The 17,339-nt window shown below is 43.2% G+C and overlaps 1 protein-coding gene and 1 long non-coding RNA gene across 2 annotated transcripts in view; one reads left to right on the top strand and one right to left on the bottom strand.

Annotated features, from left to right (window-relative positions):
• Positions 1–4,456, bottom strand: part of LOC137096129 (uncharacterized) — a 46,718-nt gene extending 42,262 nt beyond the window's left edge. Inside the window, exon 1 of the long non-coding RNA XR_010909310.1 lies at positions 4,354–4,456. This is a non-coding gene — a long non-coding RNA (uncharacterized lncRNA). The remainder of the gene's footprint in view (positions 1–4,353) is intronic.
• A 54-nt stretch (positions 4,457–4,510) lies between these two features.
• Positions 4,511–17,339, top strand: part of UHRF2 (ubiquitin like with PHD and ring finger domains 2) — a 61,748-nt gene continuing 48,919 nt past the window's right edge. Inside the window, exon 1 of the mRNA XM_060762299.2 lies at positions 4,511–5,016. Coding sequence (XP_060618282.2) covers positions 4,864–5,016 — 153 coding nt within the window. The 5' untranslated portion in view covers positions 4,511–4,863. The remainder of the gene's footprint in view (positions 5,017–17,339) is intronic.

Below are 17,339 nucleotides of genomic sequence, written 5' to 3'. Positions count from 1 at the left end.
AAACTTGAAAACTGTGCCAATACACTTTGACAGAAATCAGGCTACATCGATAAACTTTGGTGGACACTCAAGAATGCAAATCAGAGTGTGAACATTGGAATGAGAACATTTCAGTTTCCAGTTAATTCTATTAGTAGGCATGATGAGATGTTTGAACCTCAAATGAATGAGACTAAATTTACCCAACACTTTTAGAATTTCGATGAGACTAAACATATTTAACATCATTTTTCTAGTTGCAATGGCACATTGTTCAGACAATGACAAATATGGATAAATACACGGGGAAGGTAGCATGCTGGGCCTAACCCTCTGGATGCTCTGGGAGATATAATATGAGGGCTCTTCTCATACTATATCTCCCTGGTTCATGAAATTGATCAACAGAAATAATTCTATTTGTCCACACCACACTTCTAAAACAATTGAATCTTTCTTTCATCTACAAAACAGGTTTGTTTCTTGTTTCCCCTTCTTTGCTTTTCTCTTTGAAACCTCATTTCCCACCAACTTACCCTACTCCTCTTTAGAGCTCTCTGCAGCAAGTTTGTATCACTGCACAGCTTCCAGAACAGACCAGATGCCTTCTAGCTTGTTAGGTCATGAGCCTGACCAGGTAGAAACTGGAGGGCCTCTCAGATATAGGAGAAGACCACATGGCCCCCTACAGATTAGCCCCAACCTGAGGCAACAACAGCCCAAAAGCATGGAGCCCGATGTGTGGTCTGAACAAAATGGAGACAGGCCTCCAAATGAAGGCTTCCTAATATACTGGCAAAGGTTATAAAGCTGAACACAAGACTTAGTACAAGATGCACACCTCCCAATATAATGGCAAGATTTAAAGCCTAACATGAGGCCTGAAACAAAGGAGTGCCCCCCCCCCCCCAAATATAATTGCAAGAGCTAAACTTAACATGAGACCAAAGCTTAACTCTTAACTCAAGCCATGCAATAAAATGTAGGTCTCAGTATATGATGACACAGTTAATGAGTGGAATTGCCTGTGCCTTCCTGGGGCTGAGAGAGTGTGACTCCATCCAGACAACAAGCATTAAGCATTCTTTTAAAGGAAGAAAGGGGGGGCAGCTCAACCCCTGTCAACTGCCCCCACCAAGTCTGGTATTTTTCATCAGGGTTTTCAAATCTCCTCCCCACAGTCTTAGGCCTGACAATTATGGGTGGGCCAACTTGGTTGCCTCCACTGTATCGGCTATTGCTGCAAGTAATGACAATGTGAATAAATTGTCAAACTTTGCTTGAGATAATGCTTGCAGTTCTGGAGGGACTCATTTAATTTTTGCTTCTCATAGACTTAGCGTGGGGATTTGGTTAACCAGTTAAAATTCATGAGTAAACCAGGTTTTCTCCACATTAATTCGTATTTACCATGGAGTGTCTTGCTCCAATCAGAAATGGAACAGTGAGGTTATTATTGTCAAAAATAAATTTAGAATCACTATTGCTACTTCAGTGTTATTCAGCTTGCTAGTAAGCATATTTGGGGTATTTTTGTTCTCCTTTAAGAAGTTCAGGGGCTGAAAATAACTTATGTAAAGCTAAAATGTGTCATGAATCAAATTCTTCATTAGTTTTGCTGGAACATTTCCACCAAATCCTAAATTAAGTTGAAGGTGATAGTAATCTTCCATTATTTTCAGTTGAGAATTAGTATTACATCTGTATCAAGATGTGGTAGAAAAGCTCATTTAAAATCAGTGAAGCATTTCCAAAGCATCCAGCTTCACCAGAGATTTGATAAAAATCCTTCTTTGAAAGCACTGGAGCATTTCCACTGAATCTTCAGTTGTAGCAAATCTACAGGTCATCTCTTTTCTCTTCCACAGTTGATTTTTTAACCCCTAGAGTCTTGTAGCTAGTTTCATTACTTTTCAGGTCAGGCTTATGAATTAACTTTATTCAATATGGTTGCTCTGCTCATGGAGGAAGCACACATGAGTGCAAATAGGAGGAGAGGAATACTTCTTGTTTCTGCAGCCTCCACATGATATATAAATTCTAAAATGTGGTTCAAGTTTTCAGTACTGGAGGGAGATGGAAATGTCAGACATGTTGGATTTTAGCTTTATCCAGGACTTTAGCTGGGGGGGGGAGGGGATTAGGGGTGTAACCCCCCCTTGAAATGTTTCAGGTTAAAAAAAAACCTGGGTTTCCCCAGGTTTACTCCACTCTGATTAGACACCTGTAAAGATCTGGAACTTAAGTCCTCGCTGCCGCAAATCCTCTTCCCAAAGGCGCCGGGCCCTTGAGCCTTGCCTAGCCCCTCTCGTTCCTGCTCCACCCAGCCACCGGGTGCGCGAGCAGAACCGGCACTCAATCCTTCTCCGCGTTTGATCCCTTCCCCATGACTGGCTCCCTTTCCCGATCCCCCGGCGCTCCACCCGCCTCCTCTCCCCAATCCGCGGGTGGGCCAAGGGGCGGAGCCGCCACGCCTGGCCCGCTTCGGGTCCAGAGGCGTGTCTGAAGACCCCAGTGTGTGCACCAAAAGTCGCCTCTTCTTCTGACTTTCTCTTCAGCCATTGGGACCGAGAGAGAGAGAGAGAGAGCTCCTCCGGCTGGAGGTATCTCCCACCTCCGCTCCCTCCTTTGTTTTTGCGCCTACCTTCAGGAAAGGTGGGCATCTCCACCTCTCTCTCTCTCTCTCTCTCTTGGTCCCAATGGCTGAGGAGAAAGTCAGGAGAAGAGGTGACTTTTGGTGCACACGCCAGGGTCTTCAGGCACGCCTCCGGACCCAAAGCGGGCCAGGCAAGGGAGCAAGTGTAGTTACTGGGATGTATAGTTCACCTACAATCAAAGAGCATTCTGAACTCCACCAATGATGGAATTGAACCAAATATGGCACACAGAACTCCCATGATGAACAGAAAATATATATTATTATTATAACTTTATTTGTAACCCGCTAGCATCTCCCAAGGGATTCGATGCGGCTTACACAGGCCGAAGCCCCAAAACACAGTACAACAATACAATACCTAAAGCAAATTAAAAACAGTTAAGCAGAAAAACAATAACAGTAACAATACAACAAGACACTATTAAAACTGGGCCGGCCAGAGTAGGGGTACAGGATTAAAAGTGCTGATCTGGTGGGAGGAATGTAGGATTATAATATAAGTGCAGTGTGCAGTGATCTTGGTTCTACTAAAGTGCTTCTAGGATTTGGTGCTGGAGGTTCCTAATCTGAAAAGGCACATCGGAACAGCCAGGTTTTCAAATCCTTTCTGAAGACTGCCAATGTAGGGGCTTGTCTGAGATCTTTCGGGAGGGCGTTCCAGAGTCAGGGGGCCACCACAGAAAAGGCTCTGTCTCGCGTCCCCACCAAGCATGCTTGCGACTCGGGCGGGATCATGAGCAGGGCCTCTCCAGATGACCGGAGTGAGCGTGTGGGTTCGTAGACGGTGATACGGTCACGCAGGTAGGGTGGTCCCAAACCATTCAGGGCTTTGTAGGTAAGCACCTGCACCTTAAATTGGGCTCGGAAAATAAACGGCAGCCAGTGGAGCTCCTTGAACAGGAGGGTTGACCTCTCTCTGTAATGAGCCCCGGTTAACATCCTGGCTGCTGCCTGTTGGACCAATTGGAATTTCCGAGCCGTTTTCAAGGGCAGCCCCACGTAGAGCGCATTGCAGTAGTCCAATCTAGAGATGACCAAGGCATGGACCACCCCGGCCAGATCAGCCTTCGCAAGGTACGGGCGCAGCTGGCGCACAAGTCTCAGTTGTGCAAAAACCCTCCCGGACACCGCCGACGCCTGAGCCTCAAGCATGAGTCCAAGAGGACTCTCAAGCTACGGACCTGTGGCTTCAGGGGGAGTGTAACCCTGTCCAACACAGGTAGCCACCCTATACCCCGATCCGGTTTGCGATCGACCAGGATATCAATGATTGGTTGGGGGGGGGGGGCGCCAAAATACTGTTTGCTTACTGTTGAAAATTACCTAGGGCCGCCTCTGGCCACAGCAATGCGTGGCAGGGGATGGCTATTAATAAATAAATACAATGCAGCTCAAAACAGGTAATTCACATTGTTTTGAACTGCAAAAACTTCCACACAGCCATATAACCCAGAATATCAAGGCGAATAATCCACAAAACCTGCTTTGAACTGGGTTATCCGAGTCCATACTGTCATATAATCCAGTTCAATGTGGATTTTATACAGCTGTGTGGAAAGGGCCATAAAGAGTGATGGTGCCTCGCCAAACTACAACATCCTAGGTAGGATTCCACAGCCCTGAGCCCTGGCAGTGCAAGTGTCAGCCTGCATGAATTCTACAGTGTGGGTGACAACCAAGGCCTATGAAGCCAATGCTTGAATGGCTCTCCTCACCCAATTCCAGCCGCTTCCCCTTCCTCCTCAGAACTGGCGCCTCGAGGCAGCGCGCGAAGAGGGGCGTGGCTTGGGGAGCGGCCAATAGGAGCCGAGGACGGCGGCGAGCTCCGCATCTTCTCCCTCCCTCCCCCCTCCCTTTTCCCCCGCCTCGCGCGATTCGTTTTGTTGTTGTTGCCTCTTTAAAGGTCTGTGTGAGAGAGGAGAGAGAGAGAGAGAGCGCGGCGGGGGTTGGGGTCCGCTCCAGTCTCGCGAGATCCGCGTTGGCGCCGTGACCTCCATGTGTAGAGCCTGGTAAACACAGCTCCGGGTTCGGACATGGCCCCCGCCGGCGGCGGCGACCGTTAATTTGGCCGTGGCCGGGTGGCTCCTCCTCCTCTTCCTCCTCTTCCTCCTCCCCAGAAGGCGACGGACGGGCTCTCTCTCTCTCTCCTTGACAGGCTTCTGCCGCAGGAGGGAAGGAAGAGGCCGGCGGGGGGCTTCCAAGCCTCCCCTTCCCCCCCGGGCACCATGTGGATCCAGGTGCGCACCATCGACGGGGCCCAGACGCACACCATCGACGACCTCAGCCGCCTCACCAAGATCGAGAGCCTCCGCGAGAAGATCCAGGAGAGTTTCCGCGTCAGCCCCGAGCGGCAGCGCCTCTTCTACCGGGGCAAGCAGGTGAGGCGGCTTTTGTTGACCTGCCTCACCTGGCGACCAGGAGGAGGACGAGGAGGAGGCCTTTGTGCCCAGTCAAGGAAGGGGAGGGAGGGATGGATGGAAGGAAGGAAGGAAGGAAGGGATGGAGAAAGGAACGTAAACAATGGGGTCTGGTGGCGGCATTTTCCCCTTCCCTTCTTCTTCTGCCCATGTTGTTCACCCCTATTTTATAACCCAGAATTGGGTTGGACTGGATGGTCTCTTCCATCTCAATGGCCCTCGCATGAGGGTAGGAAATAAGGGGTTCTCCAAATGCTGCATCAACTTCCACCACCTCTCACCCCTTCCACACAGCTGAATAAAACCCCACACTATCTGTTTTGTACTGGAATATGTGGTAGTGTGGACTCAGATCACCCAGGGCCCACACAGCCCTATATCCCAGAATATCAATGCAGGAAATCCCACATTATCTGAGTGTGGACTTAGGGTGCTTCCACACAGACCTATATTGCAGAATATCAATGCAGGAAACCCCACATTATCAGAGTGTGGACTTAGGGTGCTTCCACACAGCCCTATATCCAAGAATAACTGCTTTGAACTGGGTTATCTGAGCCCACACTAAGATAATATGGGATTTTCTGCCTTTATATTCAGGAATATAGGGCTGTGTAGAAGGGGGCCCTCAGATAACCCACTTCAAAGCAGATATTGTGGGATTTTCTGCCCTGATATTCTGAGTTATGGGCCTGTGTGGAAAGGCCTCCAGTTCAAAGTAGATATTGTGAGGATTTTCTGTCTTGATTTTTTTTTGAGAAACTGCAAGTCGCTTCTGGTGTGAGAGAATTGGCTGTCTGCAAGGACGTTGCCCAGGGGACGCCCGGATGTTTTGATGTTTTATCATCCTTTTGGGAGGCTTCTCATGTCCCCGCATGAGGAGCTGGAGCTGATAGAGGGAGCTCATCCGCACTCTCCCCGGATTTGAACCTGCGACCTGTCGGTCTTCAGTCCTGCCAGCACAGGGGTTTAACCCACTGTGCCACTGGGGGTATCTATCTTGATATACTGGGTTGTATGGCAATGTGGAAGGGACCTTGGGCACTTCTGTACTGCAGAGTTAGTGCACTTTGGCCCAACTTTGACTGCCATGGCTTGGTGTTCTGGAATAATCCTGGGATTTGTACTTGGACAGAGAAGGCGAAAGACTGCAGCTCTTCCTCTGCCCATGTTGTTCGCCCCTGTTTTATAACCCAGGATTGGGTTGGACTGGATGGTCTCTTCATACTCAGTGGCCCTCGCATGAGGATGGGAAATGGAAGGACCCTTCCATACAGCCTATAGCCTACACTATCAAGGCGGAATAACCCACAATATCTGCTTTGAACTGGGTTATCTGAGTCCACACTGTTATATATTCCAGCTCAAAGCAGATCATTTGGGATTTTCTGCCTTGATATCCTGGGTTATATGGCTGTCTGGAACGGCCCTTGGACACATCTGTACTGCAGAGTTAGTGTTCTGGAACAATCCTGGGATTTGTACTTTGGTGAGACACCAGCCCTCTTGGGCAGGGAAGGCGAAAGACTGCAGCTCCAATGATGCCTAGGCATTCAACCAATAAGGCCCATCCATACAGCCTCATATCCTAGAATATCAAGACGGAATAACCCACAATATCTGCTTTGAACTGGGTTATCTGGGGCCACACTGCTCTTGGGGCCTTTCTACATAGCCCTGTATCCCAGAACATGAAGGCAGGAAATCCCACAATATCGGCTTTGAACTGGTTTATCCAAGTCCACACTGCCATATATTCCATTTCAAAGCAGATAATATGGCATTTTCTGCCTTGATATTCTGGGATATAGGGCTGTGTGGAAGGGCCCCTAGTGGGACCAAACTGCACCCTCCACCCTCTTATCCTTTAGGAAAAACCTGAAAACCTTCCTGTGTGGACAAGTGTTTAATTATAGTTAACAGAAGCCTAAGAGCTGCATTTTAATCATATTTTATCTTCTTGGGAAATTTCAATGGTTTCATTTATTTATTTTATGCCCAACTGGGACTGAGGGGGGGTTTCTATCTTTTTTAATAGTTTATTTTTTATTTATGTTTAACTGCTGTGGTAAACCACCTTGAGTCTTCGGAGAAAGGCAAGATAGAAATTTCCCAAATAAATTTGCACCCTCACCATCCATCAGGAGGAAGATCCAAACATTGCCCATCTCTGAAATGCGGTGTTTAGGTCTTTTTATAAATTGCTTAAAGCAAATTTGGAGCCGTTGTTTATATGATGTACATGATCCAGAAGGTAATGTCTTGGTTTGGGTTACAAGAGGCAGATAATGGAAAGCAAGGTAGAAAATGGCTTCCAAAAGCTCAACCCTGGCCTCCATCTCTCCGTCTTTTTCCTTTGGAGGAGTGGGCAAGGGTCGGCCCTCTAGATGTTTTGGGAGTGCATCTCCTATCACCCATCACCATTGATTGTGCTAGCAAGACCTGGAAGGTGTTGCAATCCAGTGACATCTGGAGGACCACAACCCGCCCACTCCTCCTGTTCCCTTGGGTCTTGAAGTCAAGGGAGGTGGCCAACCGCCAAAGCTTCCTTGGAGGGAAGGGGAGAGATGGAAGCAGGTTAGACGGGCTGCCTGCTGCCTCTCCTGTGCTGCTTTTGGTGGTTCAACGGTCTCTGGCAACTTTTGGTTGCTGGCTTCCCTGAGCTTGCTTTGCTCAGAGAAGTGGCTCCTGGCCAAGGGAAATTTGCCTTAATGCCTTGTGTCTGTGTCTGTTGGTGGATGTTGTTTTTCTCTTCACTTCCTCTTCTCCATTCGCCCCCTCCTCCTGGCAACGGTTAGTAAGGTTGTTTTTGAATTTTACTGGCTAATCTGTTCTCAAGATTGACAGTTTAATTTCAAAGCACAATGAGCAGTTAGCAGGATAACGAAACCAAACTCCCAATTTCCAGAATGTAAATTCAGTAGCATTTTGTGGGATGCCCTTTGCCATCGTCAGTCAAGGACCACTTGCTTTACTGATTAAAAGGTGCATCTTTCTCAAAATCATGTACTCTTCTGTCCATGTGCTATCACTTTACCACATTCATGTTTTTATTCTGACATGTGTAATGCCATTCTAATCTGATTGGATTTTCCAAAATGGCAAAGAAAAGATCTTTGTGTCCATTATGCTGTGTACATATTTAATGATGTTAAGACAAGATTGAGCACATAATGATAGTTGTGAGGACCAAAAAATGACAGAAATGGAAAATGCAAGTGTCTAAATCTGCCTCATGATTGTGCACATTGTGATTAGTTTGAGTGTTCTGCTGTTTTACCTCTTTGAATCCACTGTGAGCAAATAGAGTAAAAGAAAGTTAATCCACAAATAAATTTTGAATATGCAGTCATCACTTCAGTAGTTTTTCTAGAGGAGTTGCCAACAAAAACTAGAAACAAATGTATGACATCTTAAGGATTGCACAATGTTTTATGGATTATGATGATCCATGAATGTTTGTGCCATACTGCATCTGTTAGGTTTCAAGACTCTGATTTCAGCCATTTTCATAACAGTGTGCATGTGGGTTTTTTAAAACCATCCCTTTATTGCCCTTGGTTTTTACTGTCACATGGTTCAGTTACTATGCCTTTCTAGCCATTGTGTTTGTAAGATGTGTTCCAGCTATGGCTAGCTAACTCCGAGCTTCCATGTATATGCAGATCTGACTCTTAGCCCTAAAGCATGTTCTGGCCAATATTCTATGGACCATGAAGGACTAGTGGATGAGACCTGACATGCAGAAAGCAAGAAGTAGAGGGGGATAAAAAAACTAGTGAAAATAAAACATAAGAGGACATTAGATACTAGAGAAACTGAGCATTTTATAGAAAATGCTACTGATTTTGAGCAGAAAATCAAGTGTTTTATATGGCTAGTCACTCAATTGAGTATTCTGTCATACAAATGTTCAGCCTTTTTGTGACTTTTAGACCCATTCAGTGCATTTGAGAACAGTAAGCCATTGCACATAACACCTCATGTCTTCCTTGAGAATAGTAGTACTGCTGCGAAATATGTCTGTGCTGCTATGTTCTGTAGTCCAACCATATATGGGGGATTGTGTGAATCCCATTCCTGCTATATTACAGAGTTAGACCAGGAGTTTCATGCCTTATTTCTGAAATTGCATTCTTGATAAGGGGATGGATTATCACAGATGGATTTGAACTGTCTATATGTTAGAATCATGTTCAAAATGGTAGCAAAATGCTGCACAAAAATTGAAGTAAACAACTAGTAAGGATTGGTCTATTTGGACTGACCTGTATGTTGAGAATGATTTTTGGAGATGAGGGAACATTGTTTTGTTATGCAGCCCTGGACATTATGTGAGAGATCCTATTTCAAATTTCACCCAATTTCATCTGCTTGGGGATTGACTAAAACTAAAGGAATTTCTGTCCCTGTTCCAATACTATTAGGGAACAGAATGGTGGTTTTCCCATATTTTAAAGATTCACAAAACACAGCCTACAATGTTTTCAGTGTTCACAAGGTATCAATGCAACCTTATTCCTAAGCCTTTTCTGATCTATAGTGATAGGCTGTGTTTTATTTTTTGTATATATGTGCTCTTTCCTCATTACGCAGGAAGGACAGTAGGCTAGTAAGGGGAAAATATGTTTCCCTTCATTAGGAATTGCTTATCTGCATCTTCACCCCAATTGTTGTATTTGGATTTGCAAGTATCATTACATTCTGTAATGACTCTGTGCATTTTTTTACCTCACCTGGTACATAGTATAATGTTTGATTTTTACTGTGCACAGTCACTCCTTATATTAATGGGTGGGAAATGTTTTGTTGCTCTCATGCCTCAGTTTCTGAAGCTGCGTGATATACGTCCCCATGGGTTTTAAGAGAGACTTTATGTTTACAGGGTCCAAATACTGTTTGGGAGAAATAACATCACTTGATGTGAAGTTATACTAGGTCATGAACTTTAGATATTTTGAATACATAAGGACCTTGACTTGTCTATTCACATATAGAAGGAATTAATAATAATAATAATAACAACACTTTATTTGTACCCCGCTACCATCTCCCCAAGGGACTCGGTGCAGCTTACATGAGGCCAAGCCCGAACACAACAATACAAGCAATAATCACAACAATACAAGCAATTAAAATAAGAACATAGACAATAGACATATAACATTATCAATTAGATGATACAGTATCATTATCAATTAGATGATACAGTATCATCTAATTGATACTTAATGACAAGATCATAGGGATTTCAGCTCTGTATATACAACAAAATACACATCACCATGATACATTGATCAGGCCAACCAAAGTGCACACAAAGTCTTGCACTCACATTTGAAACTTGCTGGTTTCTTCATTAGACTATGATGTTAAAAATACAGAAGGGAAATGACAATATCAGAGCCGTAAGTCTTCATCTTGTTTTTTTAATCTCTATTATTTTTTTAACAATTTATTTTTATATAATTTTAAAGTCAGCAATTTTAAAATTCAGGAATTTATAACAATTACAATAATTAAAACCCAACTTCTCCTCACTTAAAACAACAGTAATAAAATAACAAATAATCAAAACTGACTTCTCACCTTAGAGACATAGGATGAAAATACTACTGTCATCCTGTTAATTTCTTATCTTAAACAACCTTTTTATTCCCTATCTCAGTATTTTACTTGATCTTCAAAACTCATGATCTTCATCTTGTTTGAGAAGTTTGCATAAGTTGGTTTTTGAGGTGGCCTCATGGGTGGGATTCTTAAGCAATCATTTCAAAGTAATCAAGGTTGAAGGGAATAATGATCAAATTTATATAGGGTTTGCTACATCCGGGATACTGGTATAAGGTCCAAACACTTTTTGCCTGAGTCATAGTGGTCCATCTTCACAAGTAGATGTACTTTTCCTGTCAGAAAAAACCCCCAATAATCATAAAGTAGATGTGTGGTGTATTTTCTACCCTTCCTACACCTAAATTTTGTTATTTGTAGCAGCAGCCTCTTGTTGACTAATATTGCAGGCAGCCCTGTTCAAGAAGATAATTCTGAGCACATACTTTTTGCATGGAGCACAATATTCAAGTCACATTAGTGAGTGGTCTGGTTGCCATAAGCAACATCTAAAGCTGTGTCACAAGTTATTTGTTCTATGCCTTTGTATGAAGTTATATAACAAAGATTCATGCTTATGTTTATTCTGAAAAGTCACAGCGTATGATTTTAATTTGCACCTTCGGTACCGGATCATACAGATAGCTTTTAATATGGTCATAATATCTTGTTACTGTTACATTTTGCAGTTGTAAATACTCTTTCTAAAACATAGTTTAGAAAATAGTATGAGGTTTATTAGTACTGAGGGTTGGTTCCATTTTAGATTTGGTTTCCTGAAAAATTTGTAGCGATTTGTCTCTTCGCATAGCATGGAAGAACCCTGAAAGAAGATCACAGGAGTTCAGCTATCCAGGGCAGCTGCTATTTCTGCCATACAGTGGTCTTGCTAGAATAAGCAAAAGTTCTTTCCAAGAAGTTAGATATTGGAGAGGCGACAAGTTGATCATATGAACCTGGAACTTCTGTAGTAGGAAGCTTAGCTTTTTTTGTACTCGTATTTTAGAGATCAAGTTGTAAAATATTGTAAAATTAATTTTAAGAACTGTTAAAATTTGTATTTATAAATGTTTGTATTACAATAAATCAGATCATAATATGTTTTCTTTTATAAAAGTTGATGCTCTTTGAGTATTTTAAAATACTAACATCTATAAGCAGTCTCATCAAAACCTGTGATTTCCAAGTTAGGTCCCCTCTCCACCCTCCATAAAGTAAACACTACCATTGTGGGATTATTGTGAGTAAGGTGAGATAAACACTTAGTTACGTTGAGAGAATAGCAGGGTTGATGATTTCAATTCTCATTTCATTTCACTGGAAGGATGCCAGTAATATTTCTATTATTTTCAGATTTACTAATTTCCTTGGTTCTGGCCTGACCACAAGCTTACACACTGACTTTTGTGGAATTAGGGGAGAATAGGTTCATTTGAAATCATTGTGTATAGATATTAGCAATACTGTTCTCACTACATATTAATTGAACTGTAGCGCAACACGAAGGTAAGTATGATAATTAGTTACGAGCAGGCATTTCCATTAGTTTTCTAGAAGATCAGAGCTGTATGTGTACCTCTGTAGAACCCCTAACATTGCTAAATATATTTTTAGCTGGTGTTAAGTTTCCTCTTACAAGGAAGACTTGGCTCTGCTGCAGAGTAATGGTAGAGAATGAGGTCGATTCCACATAGCTGAATAAAATCCCACATTATCTGCTTTGAATTGAAATATATGGCAGTGTGGACTCAGATAACCCAGTTCAAAGCAGATATGGTGGGATTTTCTTCCTTGATGTTCTGGGTTATATGGCTGTGTGGAAGGGCCCTGAGATATACAGCTTTATGCCTAGTAGCAACATCCAACTAACACATAGTTTGTTTTCTAGCAGAAAAATACTGTCAAAATTTTGCTTTATGTGATACAATTTTAAACTTACTATTGAGTTCACAGTCATTCCTAATCTTTGAGCCTTGTCAGACACATGATAAAACTACAACATAAACCTATTTTCTGCAGGTAGGTTTACCTCTGTGACAAAGGGCCCTTCCACACATCCCTATATCCCAGAATATCAAGGCAAAAAATCCCACAGTATCTGCTTTGAACAGGGTTATCTGAGTCCATTCAGCTATATATTCCAGTTCCTAACAGATGTGGGATTTTATACAGCTGTGTGGATCAGGCCAAAGAAGATCATTGAATAGACTGCAGTGGCTCTCAACCTGGGGTCCCCAGATGCAGGCCCGTAGCCAGGATTTCGTTTCGGGGGGGGGGCTAAAAAATTTTCAGGGGGGGTTTCGGGGGGGGGGCTGAGTTTCGGGGGGGGCTGAGTCTGAGTGAAAGAGGGTCTAGCCTAGCAAACCTTTTGTATCATTACCCCAATACCCCCATGCATATGGGATATATTGAGTATGGTGATCAGATCATGATATGAATAAACATAACAGTTTAAATAATGCACCAATAAGGCCTTTTCGCGAACCACCATGAAAATTTTGGGGGGGGGGGGCTGAAGCCCCCCGAGCCCCCCCCCCCTGGCTACATGCCTGCCCAGATGTTTTTGGCCTACAACTCCCAGAAATCCCCGCCAGCTTACCAGCTGTTAGGATTTCTGGGAGTTGAAGGCCAAAAACATCTGGGGACCCCAGGTTGAGAACCACTGGAATAGAGAATATGGGGAGCTGGAGTAGATCTGAAAAGGAGGAATCAATATAAATGCAAGGGATTCCATCTTTTCACAAACTGACAATTTATTTGAAAACAGTTCAGGATAATTATGTAGCCTGAAGCCTTTCAATGAAACCTGTGAATATATTGATGCCATAATAAGCATTAATGAAATTATGATTAAATAGAATCTTTTTATAAGCGATTTAAATCATTAAAATTGAGTTCTTCAGAGACTAATTTAAATCAAATCAATCCTGAATTAAAATAAGGACATAGGAACATTCATTAAAGGCCAGTGATCCTTCCTTCCTGCACCATAGTATTAACATTGACTGACTTCAGGATCTCAGATTGGCATTTTCCTTGGTCCTACTCAGAGTTGCAATAAATTGAACCTAGGACCTTTTCCTTCCAAAATACATTCTTTGCCATCAGACTCTAATCCTTCCACAAAGGAGAGTAGTTATCTTTTGGGAAATATGGATTATGTTTCATTTCTAGAAAGAAACAGAATAATTCTATATCCTTCAGGGTTCTTTGTTTTTAATGTTAGGTAGGAAAAAAATAGTCTCTCAAACTGTTGGAGGACCGGATTATAATTTGAAAAAAGAATGAATTCCTATGCACACTGCACATATCGTATTTGTAGTGCAGAAAACACTTAAAAAACAATACAATAATTAAAATGAACATTTTCAACAAATATGAAATCATTAGTATTTCAAAGGGAAGTGTGGGCCTTTGTGGCTGATGAGATAGGATTGTTGTTGTTGTATGCTTTCCAGTCGTTTCAGACTTAGGTTGACCCTGAGCTAGGGCTGGGTAAATGACCTTGGAGGGCCGCATCCAACCCCCGGGCCATAGATTGAGGACCCCTGCTCAAGAGGCTTGGACTGAGTGCAGGTAAAAGACAATAGGTTGCATATCACCTAGCTAGGAATGCAGTTTCTGTTATGGTTAGGAGACAACAAGTTGGTCCATAGTCAAATGCAGTTTCAGCGTGGTCCAGACAAGGAGGAGGCAAGAAGATAAGTGAGAAACAATCCTAGGTAATCAAAGAATAAGAAGCATAGTCCAAGTTAATAAGAAATCATGTACAGAGTTTGCATCAAAATAGTTGACTAGGTAAGTACAATAACATATTGCATGATCTTCATTAGTATAATGTCATTGTTCCAGATCCCTTCCTTGCCAAGATATTTTAAGCAGAAGTTACAGATAATCAAAATAATCTATATAGAATTCAGCCGCAGTGCATTAGGATCTTCCTAGTGAAATGTTTCTCACAAGGAGATCCTGACATGAGTCTTTGCAGTTGGAAACTGTCTGAATTTTGGCCTTCCTCATATTTATTTATTTATTTATTTATCATGTCAGGAGCAACCAGACAGTTGTATTACATTTTTAACAAAACAAACAAACAGACAAAACACAAAGTTTGCAAGCTTGGTCATTGATTAAATGTTCTTTGACCAGTAGCTGGTCACTTGGAGTGCCTCTGGTGTTGCCGCAAGAAGGTCCTCTATTGTGCATGTAGCAGGGCTCAGGTTGCATTGCAGCAGGTGGTCAGTGGTTTGCTCTTCTCCACACACGCATGTCATGGATTCCACTTTGTAGTCCCATTTCTTGAGGTTGGCTCTGCATCTCATGGTGCCAGAGTGCAGTCTGTTCAGCACCTTCCAAGTCGCCCAGTTTTCTGTGTGCCCAGGGGGGAGTCTCTCATTTGGTATCAGACATTGATTGAGATTCTGGATTTGAGCCTGCCACTTTTGGACTCTCGCTTGCTGGGGTCTCTGTAGATCTTGGAAAACTATTTCTTTATTTAAGTCGTTGACGTGCTGGCTAGTACCCCAACAAGGGATGAACTGGAGATGTCTCTGCCTTGGTCCTTTCACTATTGGCTGCTACTTCCCGGCGGATGTCAGGTGGTGCAATACCGACTAGACAGTGTAATTTCTCCAGTGGTGTAGGGCGCAGACACCCCGTGATAATGTGGTATTTCTCATTAAGAGCCACATCCACTGTTTTAGCGTGGTGAGATGTGTTCCACACTGGGCATGCATACTCAGCAGCAGAGTAGCATAGCGCAAGGGCAGATGTCTTCACAGTGTCTGGTTGTGATCTCCAGGTTGTGCCAGCCAGCTTTCGTATGATATTGTTTCTAGCACCCACTTTTTGCTTGATATTCAGGCAGGGCTTCTTGTAGGTCAGAGAATGGTCCAGGGTAACTCCCAGGTATTTGGGTTCGCTGCAATGCTCCAGTGGGATTCCTTCCCGGGTAATCCTCAGAGCTCGGGATGCTTATTATTATTTATTATTTATTTATTTACTTTATTTGTATACCGTTCTTCTCAGCCCTTAGGCGACTCAGAGCGGTTTACAACAATTTAGGTATACACAATACAAAATCATTAAGCATTTAAAAGCAATAGCATCACAAATCATTAAACATCAATATCAATATATCACTACATCAATATAACAAATCCATCAGGTCTCATCAATGAAATCAGAATCCAAACTCGTTATCTGATATTCTGTGTTCCGATAGTCAGTCAATCAATCACACTGCTTAGTCGAATGCCTGTTCAAACAGCCAGGTCTTTACTGTCCTCCGGAATGCCAGGTCTTTACTTGTCTGTTCTTAAGGTGTAAAGCATATGTCTGTGGTTTAGATGGATTAGGGATCAGCTGGTTTTCCCTGTAGTAAGCGGTAAGAGCACCTAGAGCTTCGGAGAGCTTCTGTTCAACCATCTCAAAGCTCCCTGCTTGAGCAGTAATGGCACGATTATCAGCATAGATAAACGTCTGGTAGTGTCTTCTGGCAGTGGCTGGTCGTTTGTGTAAATGTTGAACATTGATGGAGCAAGCACGCTCCCCTGAGGCAGGCCGTTCTTCCATTTCCGCCATCTGCTTCTCTGGCCCTGTTTTGTAGCAGGTTTCCTATGAGGCTGGTGAGATGGTAGTCCTTTGTGATATTATACATTTTTCTCAGGAGGAGGCAGTGGTTTACAGTTTCATAAACTGCTGACAGGTCTATGAAGTCAGCTCCAGTGATCTGCTGCCTTTCAAAGCTATTTTGTATGTGCTGAGTGAGGTTCGGCACTTGCGATGTGCAGCTTTTGCCTTTCCTGAAGCCAGCTTGCTGTGGGATCTGACATGGGTCTATTTTTTCCATAATTCTATGCAAAATAAGTCTCTCCAGAACTTTGTAGAGGTGGCACAACAGGGAGATTGGTCTATAGCTTTTTGGATCATTACGGTCTTTGCCTGACTTCAAGATGGCTATGACTCTTGCTTTCCTCCAGATTTTGGGGATCTGACAGGATACAGTGCAGTTGTTCATCAGCTCCAGCAGCCAGTGCCTTGCTTTGGGACCAAAGTTCTTGATTTGTTCTATCCGTAGATCATCCAGGCCAGCTGCTTTGCCATTTTTACATTTATTGAGAGCCATGTCCAATTCAGTAGATGTAAAGGGTTCATGAAGGTTGTCGTTCTCAATCTCTGGTTGTCTGGCTATTGGTTTCTTTCCTACTTGGCAAGGTTGGGTGTCGCATTCTTCAAGAGCTGGTGTGCTATCTGATCTACTTTTATGTTGGCCTGGGTATTAGTTTGTGAGGGCTCATTGCTCAACCATCTTAGCAGCCTCCATGCCTTCTGACTGCTCCTGCCCATGTCGACCTCTGTGATCAGCTTTATCCACTGTTCTTTCTTGACTTCAGAGATGGAGGAGGCCTTCCTCATGAGCTCAGGGAATTTGGATTAGTTAAGCAGCTTGTACAGGTTCTGAGCCCTCTTCTGAAGAAGAATCCTCTATAGTGAGGGCATGACATTATTAGCCTTGTTGTCGTAGGAAGTTGAAGAGCTCGTATGATTTTATCTTTCTTTAATTTTCGTTTCTCTGAGGAAAACGGTTCAGCTTTAAGAGTCAACCATGTTAGGGTCCTGTGGCGTTTGAGGGAAAAGAATATGAAGACCAAGTCATGTAATACCCTTCCCCT

This window comes from Anolis sagrei, chromosome 2 (assembly GCF_037176765.1).
Source record: "Anolis sagrei isolate rAnoSag1 chromosome 2, rAnoSag1.mat, whole genome shotgun sequence".
Taxonomy (NCBI): domain Eukaryota; kingdom Metazoa; phylum Chordata; class Lepidosauria; order Squamata; family Dactyloidae; genus Anolis; species Anolis sagrei.
This window is presented reverse-complemented; position numbering and strand designations above follow the sequence as displayed.